Genomic DNA, 15,869 nt, shown 5'->3' on the forward strand with positions numbered 1-15,869 from the left:
TGATATAAGGACCGCCAACACAACATTTGGTTACACCTTGGATTAATGCATACAAAAATAAGTGGCATATATAGTGGAAGTGCCACTTAGCCTAGTTCTCATCGGAAATGTAAGGAATTAATCATTCCCCCACGAGACAGAGAGAGAAATTAAGTGATGAAGAAAAAAAGAGTGAAGCAACAACAAACTTTCAAGTTAACGTGGGAAAGTTAGTTTGAGAGGAGAGGTCACAAAAATGACAAGGAATGGTAGATGAATATCATTATCATTAATCACTTCTCTGATTCTTCGTTGACACCCCACATGAAAGCTAAAACCAAGTTGGGATTTATTTATTTTATTTGTGGTAATGACGTCCAAATTTCATCTGATGTTTCATTGGTTGCCCCTTGATGACCACGTCATTCTTTTGAACATTTTTTAATCATATATTCGAGTTGATTTATTATTAGTTTAGTATTTTAAAATTGAATAGGGAATATCTCTATATAAACACGAAACACTGACCCCCCATTCACTAGGAAACATCTGCCAACTTTTGATAGGGAGTTATTTTGGGAACTTCTCATCAATACAAGCTCTAGCTTGGACATTGAGAGTTGAGAGAGACAAGTTGCAAAAGGATAGATCACAGCAAAGAATGGGCAGGAAACCTTGTTGTTCAAAAGAGGAGGGACTGAATAGAGGAGCTTGGACAGCCATTGAAGACAAAATCCTCATTGATTTCATCAAGGCTCATGGTGAAGGAAAATGGCGAAGCATTCCTAAAGCAGCTGGTAAGTACTGGGATTGTAGAGATAGATATGAGGTCTGACTGAAGAAGCAATACATTAATTGTTAATGGCATTTGCCTGCAGGTTTAAAGAGATGTGGGAAGAGTTGCAGACTTCGTTGGCTGAACTATTTGAGACCTGATATCAAGAGAGGCAACATTACACGAGATGAAGAAGATCTCATCATCAGACTCCACAAACTGTTGGGCAACAGGTAATTCTTTCTCTATGTCCATTTAGGGAACATATATCAACAGAAATCAAAATTTAAACCTAAGGTTTAATTTGCTCACTTTTATTTGCTTCCAATATTTGAACTTCATTTGCAGATGGTCCCTGATAGCGGGGAGACTTCCAGGGCGAACAGACAATGAAATCAAGAATTATTGGAACACAGTTTTATCGAAGAGGGCTCAAGTGAAAGAATTCAATCATATTAATAAAAATGAAGAGAAACAAAGAATCATCAACTGTTCCAGAAAGGCCCCAACAGGTTCAGGTGTTATCCATGCTAAGGCAGAACGTTGCACCGAGGTCTTCATAAGCCCAAAACAGCAAATAATGATTGGAAAAGATGACAATGATATTGTCCATACAGTTCCATCCACTGATGCCAAGTTGGTGCATGAAACTGCTGTTGAATCCGAATCCAGGGATGGGTCATTTACATTGCTTTCATCCAAGGAAGAAAATCCTTCATCAAAGTTTAGTATGGATTTTGGCATAGGAGAAATCAGCATTTCAGAAGCTCTTGCTTCTGATGACCTTACACAGCTTAGTGACTTTGATCTTTGTGATATGAACAGTACTGTGATTTATGAATATGGGACAAACGATTGTTGTCAAGCACTTTTGCCACCGCAGCTAATGGTGGAAAATTGGAGCGGCAATGATTGTGTAGAACTTGAAGCAAACTTGGATTCAGATTTTGGATTTTTGGCTGCTTTTCTTGAGTCCACTGAAGACTTGACATTCTGAGCATTGTTATCAATTCAAATTGGATTTGTGTTTCTGTTAGATATTACAATTGTCTACGACATGTTTGTCTATTTTTGTACAATTCAATGTTTTGTGAAGTTCCTGCTGTCATGGAATTCTACAAAATGTAGAAATAAGTTTGTCTTTTGGCAAAGAATAAATAATGAAAATTTAGCCAAAAAAAAAGGAACAAAAAAAAGATTATGGCAAAAAACGTTCAGCTAATAAAACAACCGAGAGGAGAGCCCAATTTACTTTTGTTTGTATAAGTTGACAGTGTTTAGTTTAATTGAGTTCTTCAACAGTTGGTTGTGCCTGATCAATGACGATATTATGTCTTATTTTCATTTCTAAGCGGTGGAATTGGAGTTGTACTCAAAGGGGAAAAAAAAAAAAAAAGTTCCAAATAGATAGGTGTGACAATGTGTGTATATGTATGATGTAAATATTGACAATTTGTTTATTTACGTTTATTTTATATGAAAATTATATGTAACAATTCGTATAAATATAAAATACAAAATATTTTTTTATTTATTAAACTCATAAATTTTTATTAAGATTTTGAATCACTGTCACTTTCATGTTTTACTTTAGTATTGTTTTCGTTTAATATTTATATTGTCATGTTTAAAAATAGGGTAGCAGAAGGTTCTCACTTCTCCCACCTAGATCAGGAAAGGATGGGAAATAGGGGAAAGATGGTGCAAATTCTAAGGTTATCAGGTTTTAGCAAATTGGGTCCTTTGTATCCCTTTTACTCAGTAATAAGTCCATGCATCTAATGTTGAAAAAACTAGATTTACATTACCTTAATCCTAACAAAAAAAAAAAAAAAAAGGAAAAATTGGGTCGTATGATAATGCTGCTATTGGCACAAATCACACAATCGTCAATGGAGATTTAACTTGCCTTCTGACTATTTTGCATAACATTCTTTCAACCGGAGATGAACATTAACGAAAGCCATCATTTAGGCTCAATTTGAGAGCGTGACGGTAGTCCTCCTACCGCTTTGGAGTCCAGGCATACAATGCAGATTTCTGTATGGTGAGAGGACACGCTACCAAATGGAGCCTTAGACTCTCAGAACAAGTAAACCTGAGCAGGCCTGGGATTTTCCCAATACTTTTTTTTTTCTAATCCAATAAACATTTGGACTACAGGCACGTAACATTCATTTTCGAAGGAATATTAAAGCAACTAGCCTGAAGAACTGGCGAACTGGCCACTGCCATGAAGTAGACACAAAAACTTGGGTTATTTTTTCAATTTTCGTATGTGTTTTCAGGATCCGGAGTTAAAAAGCGGGAGCTGCTGCTGTTATAACCAGAATGAAACAGGAACAGCCTGTTAGAATATGTGAATATTTTGGCCCTAGCAACTTGGGCTTGACTCAAGTGGAAGATTAAGGCAAAGAAAGGCAAAGAATCGAGTAAAGACTGTAAGTTCAAGCAAGCCCTATAATCTCCTTGTCATATGAAAAATTAACCCACGTATCAAAAAATAAATCAATCATCCTAATACACTTAACCTACATTCTGTATCTACCAACTCTATGTAATTTGTAGGAGCAAGTACTAAATGGTAGACAATATTAATGTTGAAATATAGAGGCAAGGCAAGAGTTAAATATCAAAAGGATGGTTTTGGATCAAAAAAATAAAAAAAGATGGAAGGGGAAATGGAACCCAGTAAAAAAACAAAACAAAACAAAATGCGAAACAAAAAAATTCATAATCACTTTGAAAGAAGAAATGAGAAGACAAGGCCACCCACCATATATCAGAAAATTATCATACCAGTGTTACTACAAAATCTGTCGTAAACTATTATTTTGTAGCAAAAACACCTCTTGGGCTCACAAAACCAGCAGAAGCTCAAAGTCTTGAAATGAAAGCCACTGATCCGAACCGACAATGTGTCAGATTAATTTTAACAAGTTACAAGAAATTGGAGAAAGTGAAGATGAAGGATCAAGTCCGATGAAGAAAGAACCTTCTGAACCTCTGAGGTTACCTCTTTTGGGGGTTTCTCAGAATGAAGGTTGGCAAGAATACCTTTCCTAACATAATAATCAATAACCTGCGTGTCAAACAATTGGAATTTGTATATAAAATCATCATCAGAAAGGGAGGACGAAAAAATCTAAAATACAACCCTAAAAAAAGGGCACAAAACCTGAAATTGAATAAAGGGAGCTCAAATGCCATCTAAAATCAGCGGTTTAAAATATCATGATGCTTTATAAGCTCAAGTTTTGACTGTTTTCTCACAAATATAAAAAAGATAGAAGCTCTAATGTTTAATGCTGTTACTAATTCCCTACAATGGGACCCAAAAAAAACTAGAGATGATGGAAGAGATCAGAGTTGGACAAAGTACATAAAATACCATCTAAAATCAGTGACTTAAAAAAATATATTGATGCTGCATAACCTCAAGTCTTGAAAAAAGTTTGTTGCAGATAAAACAGAAGATAGAATCCAATATTAGAATGCAGTATGCAGGTAAATTATGAAAACTCTAGTAACCATACCTGGGGGAGGAACAAATGGACATACAACAAAAAAATTGGTGAGCCACAGAAAAGGTGAAACTGCAATGACCAAAGAGGCAATGAACTCTATTATTATTCCACAAAGGAAAAGAGCATACCGGTCAGTCTGCCTACGAAAAGCCACCAGCCTTGACTTGATAACTTCCGGGGGGGTATCATCTTTTCTTTGAGTCAAAGGCTCTCCAGTGACCTTCAGTGAGCAGTAAGAACAAGATGAGATGAAGGGTGCAAGCAACCAGAAGCCGTGACTAGCAGTAGATATACGAGACAAAGTTCCAACAAATATAGTGATCAAATATATTTGTGCACAGATCCACTTCAAGTTTTAAAGTGCACAGATCTCTCCCAATGATTCCTTTAGATCCACTAGGGTAAAGGAACAGGCAGAGGCATTAGAAGTCCCAAATTCACATCCCCCACCCCATTAATAGAGAGTGCATCATCATATCTCAAAAAAACAACCATACAATCTGCATATTCATCTTACATATGGAATGAAAATTCTCATAATTTTGTAAAGAAATTATTTAAGCAATTGATCACAGGACCTTAACCTAGTAAGAAAGCAATATTGATTAAGGTAAATCCTAATTAAACAAAACTTAAGCAAGAATTTTAAGTGTATTCAACAGAATGCATTTTATACTGTTTTTTTCTTTTTAATGAACTTAAAATTGTTTGCAAAGACAGGCAAAGTATAAGGACATCAATGAATATCACAGTGAGTTGAACAATCAGTCCAGGATAATCATTTTATGATAGAAAAGATGAACCAAAAGGTTATAAAAGTAACACCTACATCATCAATGCCAGCAACTTTGGGAGGTGCATATTTAGTGTGGTAGGTTTGACCACTGGAATGATGTATCCATTGACCGATGATCCTCTCATCCAATATGGAATCATCAATTGCAAAGTTCAACACCTTTCAAATATAGTTCCCTGCCTTTGAAGCACCTCATCAAGCTATAAAAAAGATAACAAACATGGTTAGAGACTGACAGAGTATTAAAGCCAGAACAAAATTAAAAGAAAAAAAAAAGAGATGGAAAGGGATATTATTATGTGACCTAAAAAGCAACAGCACCTTCTGTGCCTGGACCACAGTCCTTGGAAAACCATCTAAAATAACCTTTTTGGCATGAGGGTTTCTTCATCGCTTCATCAATTATCCCAACCACCAAATCATCAGATACAAGTTCCCCCTACATGAAAAAAAATGTACTAATATTACAATCTGCAATGAGATGAAAAGACAACAAGTCATAAGCCTATAGGAATTAGACAATGAGGGAAAAAGGATTCACTTTATCCATAGCTTCTTTGGCCTTAATTCCAAGAGGTGTTTTGACAGCAACTGCAGCTCTGAGCATATCACCTGTGGCTAAATGGCAGAAGCAGTAGTCATCCTTAATTATAGCCGATTGTGTACTTTTGCCTGATCCAGGGGCCACCTGCAGTTCAATAAATTTGTCAGTTCAATCACCCAAAATACCTCACTCTTCCAAAAAAAGAAAAGGAGATCACTGATGTTTGCATATCATTTGGTATTTTGGTTTCATAGAAATCTAATTGTGGTTTGAGGGTAAACTCCAGTCACATTAAAAATTAACTAATTGGTGTTAAGCTATAAAAGTGGGAACTTTGCAATTTGTAAACTTCAAAGCCTCATACAAATTGAACACAAAAAAAGGTTTGAACTTTGAACTACTGTAACTAAAGCCAAATCCAAAGGAAAGAATAAAAGGGTCCAATAATCATCAATGGAACCACAGAGCAAGTTCAGTTAAATGTCCCTAGCACCCCAGAACAAAGTTCTATACACAATTTTTCTACGAGTCCCATCACAAAAAAATTAAACCTTCAAAACACTAAGACGAAACTGTCTTTATATAAAAAAAATAATAATAATAACACAAGAAAACAAAACAAACCCAAGAAAAGAACCAATGAGAATGAGGCATTTGTCAGGCTTGGAGGAGCACTTGAAGCAACGAAGCAGTTCAGTCATGATATCAACAGAAGGAATATGTTCAAAGCGACTGCTGAACTAGCCATTTTTTTTCTCAAAAAAAATGTTATTAAAGTAAGAAAAACCAAAAATCAAACTGAAATAGAATATGGAGAGAGATTTCAATGAAGAGGAGGGTAGGTGGAACGGTGGAAGGTGTTCTGTTTGTATCTTCAACTGTTGGGTAAGAGACGGTCTTCAAGTTAGAGAGGTTGGAGCTTTTTTGGTGCGTTGGGGTTGCTATTGTTGGTGTTGAATGTTGATGTTGTTGTCTTGTTGGGCGTTGGAATGGATCACTCTCTTTCTCTCCATCCAGGCTCCCAGTTCCCATTGTTTTCCATTTGTTCTGTTCTGCCCTCTTATCGTGCTTGGAATTGCTTCTATTGTCCTCTGCAGTCTGCCCCTTTCTTTGGGGACTTTGGAGTAAATTTATGACATTTTTCTTTTTGTTTCTTTTTTGAACGAGGAAAGTTTGAATCCAGCAGCAGGGCTTTGGTAGTCAGCCTCATGAAGTACTAGAAAAACTAGTAAAATTATCAAACAAAAATATATAATAGTAAAACTAAAGTAGTAATAAACATTTTGTCATGACTCATGACAGACTAATGTAAGAAAGTCGTCTATTTTAGTGCTCAAGAATTAAAAAGAAAAAAACAACAAAGAAGTTTTCAAACATCTAAATGGGTTCCAATTCTGTGGGCCAAACCCAATCAAATGCAGCAATTTTCCAAGTTGCATCACTTAATCTTTTTATATCTTTAGCCCAACCAAGCCAGCGAACCTAGGTGCTTCCGTTGTTTTCAGATAACTAGTGGTGGATTTCGATGCAAGCTACCCCTTTCTATATAGATAGATGGAAATTCATGGCATGGGGGATTGCATGATCTCTTCTGAAGTAGGTCTGAAGCAGGACTGTGGCAACCAAATACCATTCCCATTTCCTAGTTACTTTAAGGGAAGGCCCACTACCCGGCATTGGAGTGTGAACCCAACCAAACAAATTTAACAAAATCCTATATTCCACGGACGACCTAGTGCTGACTTTTTCCATTTCAGTTCTCATATGAAGCAAACTAAAGGGAATAAAAAGAGAGAACAAACATTTGTCTTTTATGGCATTAATAATAACTGTATTTAGAAAAAAACTTCCAAAGTACAATTATATATGTGAAGAGAAATTGCGAATTTGACCTTTTGGGTATAAGTTAATGGAAAAATTAGCCTTTATCCCTTCTTCATTTCATCTGTGGAGGCAAGAAATTTCTTCCAATTATAAGGTATATTGATTAATCAGGAATCAAATCCAAACTCTTGTGATTTTGTGTGAAGGAACAAAAGAGTGCAGCTTGCCTCCAGCCGCATGCTGTACGCCAAACTCTCATTTACCAGGGCCTGTATATGCATCAAGTAAAACATAAGGTTCACATGCCATTAGCAAAGTGCAAAGGAATAGATAGTGGGAACTAGGAAGACAAAGCATCCATGATTCTCAGTCCCATCAGCAATTTTCAAAATTGGCAGACCCCATGAATAACCAAGCAGCCACTGCTCCAGTCTGTTAAGACATACTATCCAAGCTCACTTTCTTGCCTTGCGAGCCAGAAAACATTCCCTTCCTGAATTTTACTTTCACGCTCTTCAGGAACTGTAACAGCAACAGCTTGCCTTTTTGGCAAGTCTAACATGTTTCCCTCAGCTTCCTCTTCTACATACACAGTCCACCACCACTTCATGAGAAAAGAAGGGTTAAGCTCAAATATGTTCACACTAAATCCTAAATCAGAGAACAGAACCATTATCTTGATATAAGTCTCTAAATCTGATTTACCTCAATTTACTGACATTAAATTTCTCAAGTTTCTCTAAAATCAGTATCACCCATAGCCGCTCTACAACACACATTGTGCATGTATGGGCATGAGGTAGCAATAAGTTCACGGTAGACAACATAATTTGCACATAATCTGTCATCACCTGGCCTTAGCACAGAGGAAGGATGCAGCTAACATCAACAGCAATTGCTTTTAGCGATATTTCAAACAACGATAGACTTGAAAGATCAAGGTTTTGAACTTTAATACTCAATGCTATTGCATTTCATAACCTAAACCAGATGAACATTCAAAATATATTTGGCGACTATGTATGTCTTCAAACCCAATCCTTAAACGAAGGAATTGTAGCCACCTAATTTATATAATGCTCTCATAGGCAATAAAACTACCACAGATTAAACCATTAAAAATTGATACCTGCACTAATTGGGGCTTAAAACTCAGTATTTGATAGGCATTATGATGCCTCATCTGCTCAGCAAGCTGACTTGCATAGACAATACAGAATGCCTTCCTCAAATTCCTATTATTCTGATGTCATATCCGACTTTGATGTGCTCTCACATCTGATGACCCTATTTTTCAGGTATATAAATAGTTACTGCAATAAAGAAACTTCTAGGTAGAAGGAAAATGGCAAAGACAGGATAGAAGACTGGGTTATTGACTGCAGGATTTCTGAAGACAGAGATGTTTCTATTGATTTCCCTGTTTCCAAGCCTACAGGAACATTCCAGTTACCACTGCCACAGAAAATGCAAGTGATGTGCAGGAAGTTTCCTCTAATATTTATCTACTATATGGATTGAGAAGCTAAGGCTACTATGCCCCCCAAACTATTATTTCAAGCAAGAATAATTTTTCTAGGAACCAGACTTACGAAAGGAGAAGGGCAAACATCAAACACATCTACTTATGGTTGATTATGAGAGTAATAAATATGCAAAGTAAAGCTAGGTCAAATTAACAAAAGCAAAATCTCCAGAAATCACCACTAAGCCAAATCAATGCTGACCCCTCTCTATCTTCTGCAATATCTGAGATAACTTTTTTCAAACTTCTTTGACAAACATCATTCCTCACACCTAGATTAGTAAGTTCCACATATGTTATTCATCTTTAGCATGAGAATAGGATCAAAGACATTCCATCCGTAACATATCCATAACATCCAGGGCACTTCTGCCCATCACAGAAAGATCCATCTGAAAATGAATGACAGGCTATGCGCATGCATCAAGTACTTGACGTTCTATTATTATTCTGAAAAAAGCAATTAATGCCTCCAATAGATGTATGGAAAAAGTCGAAAGGCTAGCCAAATTTATGGCAATAACAACACACTATTTGGGGACATTTCAGAGTACAGCATTAACCAATCCAAAAAACAGGTCTAATGTCTTACAGTTTCTAAATGCACGCTTTCTCAATTGGAATATAGGAAGGGTACCTGCAAGTCATAATCTTTGCACCAGCCAATATTGTAATCATTTTCATCCCAGCATTCATAGATCTGTAACAAGTGGATGTGATCACCAAAACCAGAAGCATCAAGAAGGTCCAAAAGAGGGTGTTTCCTTTCCTTCTCGTTCCTCTTGTTGCAGGTAGAGAAAAATTATGTTATTTATTATTACAATCTATTATTAAGCATTCAGTACCGAAAATTTGTAAATATAGAAATACAGACTTCATTTCCATTGATAGAATTTGGATATCATGAGCCCCCAACCATCTCCCAAAATCATATCTATCTCCCTCAAAATAAAGTGAAACAATTTCTTTTTCCTTTTCTGTTAATCAAATGAGCCTTAGAGAAAACTTGAAGAACATGAGGATATTAAACCAAACACATAACGAACCTAGAGCACGACATTTAGTTGAAAACATCTAAAAGGTTTTTGGTTTCACCAAATAAGGTATTACATCTGCATGCAGTAGGAACTGCAAATTACAATTTAAACTGTTTAAAAAACATATACGTTCAACTAGTTGCTTGTAAATTAAAGATAACAGGAAAAGCTATAGTCAGCATCCCTATTATGGAAAATCTCATAAATAGATTCATGACATAACCTTCAATCGGGAAGCAAATTTGTTTCTGCTGATAACATGGCAACAACAGTCAGAACCTGGGATAAGCAACCATAGTCATTTGCCTCAATTAAGGTTCTCGAAAGTGATGGTTCCAATGGGTGCTTTGCATGCAAATACAAAGTTGTGGAATGTGCTCCTTTGCAAAGTGGTACAGTTTCTGACAGAAAAAAATCCACATAAAATTATTTGTACATAAGTAGCTATGATAAATACCACAAAGAGTGGCAATTTAACACCAAGACAAATAGTAATTCCAGGTAAATAAATTCATCTACATTACAGTAGACGGTAACCCATGTTGCCAGTTATAGATGATAGTTAAATGGGAATCAATGAAGGTGGCCATTCTGAGTTTGGTTTCATGGAAAGGGTTGGAAATTCATCATCAGGAAGTTGACTGCACCCAAATTCTTGTCTTTCAATGTCCCAGTTTCAGGTGTTGCACATCCATAGATATCATAACCACGATTAAGTGAGGTATAAAAAAAATACAAGTTATATCTACCACATTATGCATGCATTTATCAACTAATGGCAACAAACCTTTGTGAGCATGGTAATAATTGATACGCATGTGAATCCTTACCTGCCACTGTTTGCCCAAAACTTGTGATTGATCCATTTCATCAGTAGCATCAATCAGATATAGTTGCTTTAAAGCATCTTCTAATGACTCAGGTACAGTTAAACTAATCAGATTAATCAATATCCCAATTCTAAAAGGAAACATTGGCAGAAACTGCACAGGTCAGATATTTACCGAATGAAAATTTTAAACAGTGACAAGTCAAATGCTTGTTCTTTCTTTCCGCCCAAACAACAAATGAACACAATAAGAATGCATTCTTACAAGGGGGATCAAGAAAATCAAACTTCAGAATATCGATATTAGGGAGATCCAATGAGTTTAGATAAAGAACACTGCCAGAAAGAGAAGATCGCTGCATTTCAGGAACTGTTACGTCAAGGAACTTGTCATTCGAAACACTGGAAGGGCATAAACTGTAGAACTTCCCTGGACATGTTCTTCCAGCTCATCCTGCCCGTTGATTAGCTTGTACCCTCCAGGCATACAAAAAAAATGATGTCAAAAAGAAAGGAGGAAAAGAAAAAAAGAAATTATTTGCAAGAATACTAACAATTGGTCTCTCAAGTGACAAAAGAAAGACAAGAATATATAACTTGATGCAAAATGAGAAGAAAATTGAACTTGTAAACAAATCAATACCAAAAACAAATCACAACTGTAAGTCCTGCTACTAGGAACACATGAATATGCTCCAAAAGCTGAAAGAAACATTAAGTCATCCACTTACTTGCTAATTTTAACAAAATCAAGGCAATACATTCCAGTTGCTGGGTTGTATTGTCGTTGCTTTACGCAACCAGAATCAATAAATACTTATATTAGTTTAGAGAGAAGTCAATCAACATATCAATGCAATTGATCTTATTAACTAAGACCAAGTGTAAAAGCAGGTGGTAGAATTAGGTAAATGGTACAACAATATCATAATAATATAGTCATTATTGGACCATATATAAGTCTTAATATTTATCAGGACCCTTAGGACCAAATCTTAGTGCCCTCCCTAAGTAGAAAATTTACACCTATAAAATTAAGAAACAAAAAGGAACAAGTTAGTAAACCAAACTATAACATTATGTTCTCATTAAAAAAAAAAAGAAACACTCTACCTTTGATATGTTTGATCATGCCTTTATAACATTACATATATAATACAAAAGTCCTCCACTAGATTTTCAGAATAACCTTGTCTCTACTATGTCTTAATTTTACTAGATTTATTTGCACATAGACACCAAGGATTGCATTTCTTCTGGTTTATATTTGGCCATTTTGTTAATTCTTCATTTTTATTTCAAAACATACATAATCATGACATTATAATAATTGCTTTGCTAAGAGCAGAAATATTCACATAATCTTGGCAAATTAAGTAGGAAAAAGGTTGGTTAATAAAGATCAAAATTAAGGATATTTTGTACACATTAGTAGTACCCATGCAATTCATTGTCTACACTATCTTCTATTCAGAAGGAGAAAGAAAAAAAAAGACAAAGACAAACACTATCAAGCAACATTTTACGTACCAAGTTTGCTTACACAACACCATCAACTGTCATATAAGTTTCAGCCATCTTTGTGACAACAATAAAACACCTACAGTTTGGAGGTGAAGGACTGAATACCGCAACTGTTGGGTCATAATTATGCAAATTCAAAACCATTAATATCATCCCAAGACAATCTAGCTTAAATTAATTTCATTTCCAATGGTGCAAAGGAGACTCGATTGTGCCAATATTGTTGATAAAAATTGGAAAATCACTTTCCTGATGGAGGAAAAGAAAAGCTGAGAAGGAAAGCATACCTGCATTTCAGGTGGCAAGGAACCATGGAGAGAAGGTTTACGGCATCCATGCCGGAGCCTTCATTTAGACTTCGAACTCTATTCTCCAGCTTTGATACCAACTTCTCTATATCATCCTATAAATGGCCACTCAACTTTAAAAGAATCAGTAAAATTATCAATGAATCAATGCTATAACCAAGTAGAAGATACAAGATAAATCCGCATCTAATGGCACCCCAAGAAGAGAGAGAGAGAGAGAGAGAGAGAGAGAGAGAGAGAGAGAGAGAGAGAGCTCACCTGTCCAATCATGAATATTAAGATGTCATACCCCTGGTTGCCGAACATGCATACCAGCCAAAACCAATTACTTAGTAAGACCTCAAAAGATCAAAACATGATTACCAGGAAAATTTCAGAAACCCAAAGTTTTCTCATAACATGATTAACGGTACCTGGAAACGGAGACGGCAGCGACGCGGCGCGTCTCAGTGACGGCAACGATTCGGGAACCGGTGTAGCCTTTGCGCTGAAGCATATGAGAGAGCTAAGTGCTCTTTCCCGAACCGGTCTTTCCTATTATGACCAACGCTGGATTCTGCCCCACTATTTCTCTGATCTTCTTCTCGAATTGCACGATTGGAAGATTGGCTATCGATTAGATATGGCAAGTAGTTTGTTTTTTCCAATTTGATAGAAATTTTTGGGGTTCAAGGTTTATTATTATTATTATTATATTTGAAAATTGGTGTTTTATTTAAAACAGGGGTTGGGCTTGAACCATTGGATTAATGAGGTAAACCTATGTTTCGCAGTTTGGGCGCGCCTTAACCGCTTTTTTCGGGTTGGCGGTCAACAGAGGTCACTTTCATTGAGATAATGCAACGGTTATATTTATCGATCAGATCTTTCTCCCTCTCGGTTGCTTGAGTTGGAAGAATACCAGGTTAACCAGTATATATGTATCTCTCAGGCCGATGATCTCATTAAATTTAGCAAATTCTACTTCTATTCGGTTTCTCAATTATTCCCTGTTACAATTCTTTCCTTTCCACCCATCTCTGAGGTCTTTCTACTGTTGCTACAGCATGGAACTACTCACTCTTGACGATTTCAAGCACACAAAATTTGATCCCAACTGCAATCCTTTCCATTACTTGCTAGAGGTTGCCAGAGTTGGCCAACAGAAACTGCGCAACGGAGAAGAAAAGAAAAGGCATGATTCGTACTTGAAGTGTTTCCTGTACAATGCACCACAACTTCAAACCCTGTGCGAAGAAGAGAATATGGGTTTCAAACAGGGGAAGAATGTTGGTCTGAAAAGGAAACTCAAACTCATAGAAGCAGATGTTGATGAAGAATGGGAAGGACTAACATTGAAGAGAAGTAAGAAAGAGAAACTTGTTTGCGCAATCCCTTCGCCAGACCTGCCCGAGAGCTTTAAACAACATATAGTTGAAAACATGGGTGGCTCCGATTGGGTTTTGGTGATACAAAAGCAAGTCTTTTACTCTGACGTGAACCCTCAAGCCAGTCGCTTCTCCGTGCCGTTTTCACAACTCAAAACTCATGAGTTTCTCAATAAAACAGAGGCTGAGGATTTGGAGGATGTAAACAACGCCTTGGAAGTGTGCTTGTTAGAACCATCAATGAAGGAAACTACTGTGACTTTTAAAAGGTGGAAATATAGAGGGAAAAGTTCAAGCTATGTCATGACCCGCACGTGGAACTCTGTTGTCAAGAATAATCGACTAAAGATTGACGACATTGTGCAGCTCTGGTCTTTCCGGGTGAAATCAAAGTTGTGCTTTGCACTTGTAAAAGTCCAAGTTTCAACAAGAAACTAGGGGAATGCCCACTGTGGCAAGGACAATAGGAAGTAAGATGGGTATTGTTATCTTAAGTTGTGCATTTTCTGATGCATTCTATGACTTTTTTAACTTTTGACATTTAGACCGTATCAGGAAAAAGCTAAAGTATCTGACACTTTTGTCTGATTACTCATGAAGTTGTAATTTGTTACACTCATGTAATTGGTAAGTAGTACGATCATAAACTAACATCATTCATGACAACGTTATGGTTTTTGGTATTTGTTGATTTAATGAACTTTTCCTAGCTCTTTATCTTTCTGTCTTGCCAATTTGAAGCTGGTTTATTATTTGCTTTTGAAATGTTTGTGATGGATTGTTAGGAGATCAATTGATTTATTTTGTTTATACTTCCTCCTCTTAATGTCAAACAAATAAAATTTGAACAATTTTGATTTGGAATCATTTAAATTTGATATTTGATCGATTTAAATTTGTATCAATTTGGTTTTAAATTATTAAAATTTGAAATTGTATAGCTCTAGACTTTTGGAGTGAATCAAAGTTGTGCTTTATATTTGTAAAATTTCAAATTTCAACATAAAATTAAGAGAATGTTTGCGCGTTATTACCGGATTCAATATCAAATATATAATGAAATTATATTTTTATTAAATTTTGTATAAATTAATGTGTTATAATCATATAAGCATATAAATAATAAAATCTAATAATTTTTTATCTAAAGAAACATAAAAATCTTAATCAATTTCACCGACAATTTTATTTTCTTTAAAGATCTTTGGTAATTACTTTTGCTACTTACCCTTTTTTTTTTTGTCTAAAATTAAAAGCAAAATGAATATAGAGAAATAAAAAGCAAATAATATTTTCAAAGAATAAAAAATTTTAAAAAATATTTTCTTCCACAACTTAAAACACATAATTTTACTTTTATATTGAATAAAGATTTATAATCCAATGAATATAATTTTGCTTGTATACTTTAACATATTTATAAGTCTATATAAATCCAAGATACTCATACCTTATAGATGATTTAATAAGATGCTAAACTTGTCATTAATGACATGATCCTCTCTCATCCGATGCCATTCAAATTGCCAACAATCTCTCAAATCTTGATCAGACCAATAACAAAAAGACCTTTCAAGAAATGTGTTTATAAACATAGATATAAAAAAATGATATGTTTGAAAAGGAGAAGATGTATTCAATATAAAACCACAATATATTAATCTAGATTAAGTTTTAAAATAATGGAGACTTACATTTTTATTTGTAGATTATAAAATTTCAAACAAATGTGTGTTAAGCTTAGAAAAAGATTTAACATTGTCTATTTTTGTCAATTATCAAATATATGCATGATACAAAACTTATAAGAATTGAATCCTACGATATAAAAAAC

The 15,869-nt window shown here is 35.4% G+C and overlaps 3 protein-coding genes and 1 pseudogene across 5 annotated transcripts; 2 read left to right on the forward strand and 2 right to left on the reverse strand.

Moving 5' to 3' along the window:
* Positions 1-511: 511 nt before the first annotated feature.
* LOC111317477 (transcription factor MYB1-like) lies at positions 512-2,127 on the forward strand. The gene is made up of 3 exons (XM_022919904.2): positions 512-776; positions 858-987; positions 1,103-2,127. The coding sequence occupies exons 1-3, from the start codon at positions 641-643 to the stop codon at positions 1,749-1,751; spliced, it is 915 nt and encodes a 304-aa protein (XP_022775639.2). The 5' UTR covers positions 512-640; the 3' UTR covers positions 1,752-2,127.
* Positions 2,128-3,469: 1,342 nt separating this feature from the next.
* On the reverse strand, positions 3,470-10,044 carry LOC111317688 (adenylate kinase 4-like; annotated as a pseudogene). Its single transcript, XR_016333182.1, has 8 exons — positions 10,017-10,044; positions 9,845-9,947; positions 9,608-9,770; positions 5,619-5,765; positions 5,399-5,516; positions 5,111-5,277; positions 4,410-4,501; positions 3,470-3,816 (listed from the first exon to the last, which is right to left on the reverse strand). The product of XR_016333182.1 is annotated as an adenylate kinase 4-like (transcript).
* LOC149520150 (putative pre-mRNA-splicing factor ATP-dependent RNA helicase DEAH4) lies at positions 10,030-13,518 on the reverse strand. 2 transcript variants are annotated; one of them, XM_089753075.1, is made up of 6 exons: positions 13,082-13,518; positions 12,927-12,959; positions 12,648-12,763; positions 11,012-11,313; positions 10,838-10,917; positions 10,030-10,408 (listed from the first exon to the last, which is right to left on the reverse strand). In XM_089753075.1, exons 4-6 carry the CDS (start codon positions 11,196-11,198, stop codon positions 10,319-10,321), a joined length of 357 nt encoding a protein of 118 aa, XP_089609201.1. In that variant the 5' UTR covers positions 11,199-11,313; positions 12,648-12,763; positions 12,927-12,959; positions 13,082-13,518; the 3' UTR covers positions 10,030-10,318. The 2 variants fall into 2 exon arrangements, with proteins under 2 accessions (XP_089609201.1, XP_089609197.1); XM_089753071.1 differs by lacking the exon at positions 10,838-10,917.
* LOC149520151 (B3 domain-containing protein At2g31420-like) lies at positions 13,518-14,747 on the forward strand. Its single transcript, XM_089753077.1, has one exon. It carries the CDS (start codon positions 13,604-13,606, stop codon positions 14,471-14,473), a length of 870 nt encoding a protein of 289 aa, XP_089609203.1. The 5' UTR covers positions 13,518-13,603; the 3' UTR covers positions 14,474-14,747.
* The last annotated feature ends 1,122 nt before the right edge of the window (positions 14,748-15,869 follow it).

Source organism: Durio zibethinus, chromosome 2, assembly GCF_047325235.1.
Source record: "Durio zibethinus cultivar Kanyao isolate XHJ-2024 chromosome 2, ASM4732523v1, whole genome shotgun sequence".
Lineage (NCBI taxonomy): Eukaryota > Viridiplantae > Streptophyta > Magnoliopsida > Malvales > Malvaceae > Durio > Durio zibethinus.

Bases quoted from the DNA above. Each gene is read 5' to 3' on its own strand.
- LOC149520150 (XM_089753071.1), bottom strand. From the start codon at position 11,198: ATGCAGCGATCTTCTCTTTCTGGCAGTGTTCTTTATCTAAACTCATTG. The intron at 10,409-11,011 runs GTAAATATCTGA...TTTTTCTGTCAG, and splicing joins CTGTTTAAAATTTTCATTCG to AAACTGTACCACTTTGCAAA.
- LOC111317477 (XM_022919904.2), top strand. From the start codon at position 641: ATGGGCAGGAAACCTTGTTGTTCAAAAGAGGAGGGACTGAATAGAGGA. The intron at 777-857 runs GTAAGTACTGGG...ATTTGCCTGCAG, and splicing joins AAGCATTCCTAAAGCAGCTG to GTTTAAAGAGATGTGGGAAG. The intron at 988-1,102 runs GTAATTCTTTCT...CTTCATTTGCAG, and splicing joins CACAAACTGTTGGGCAACAG to ATGGTCCCTGATAGCGGGGA.
- LOC149520151 (XM_089753077.1), top strand. From the start codon at position 13,604: ATGATCTCATTAAATTTAGCAAATTCTACTTCTATTCGGTTTCTCAAT.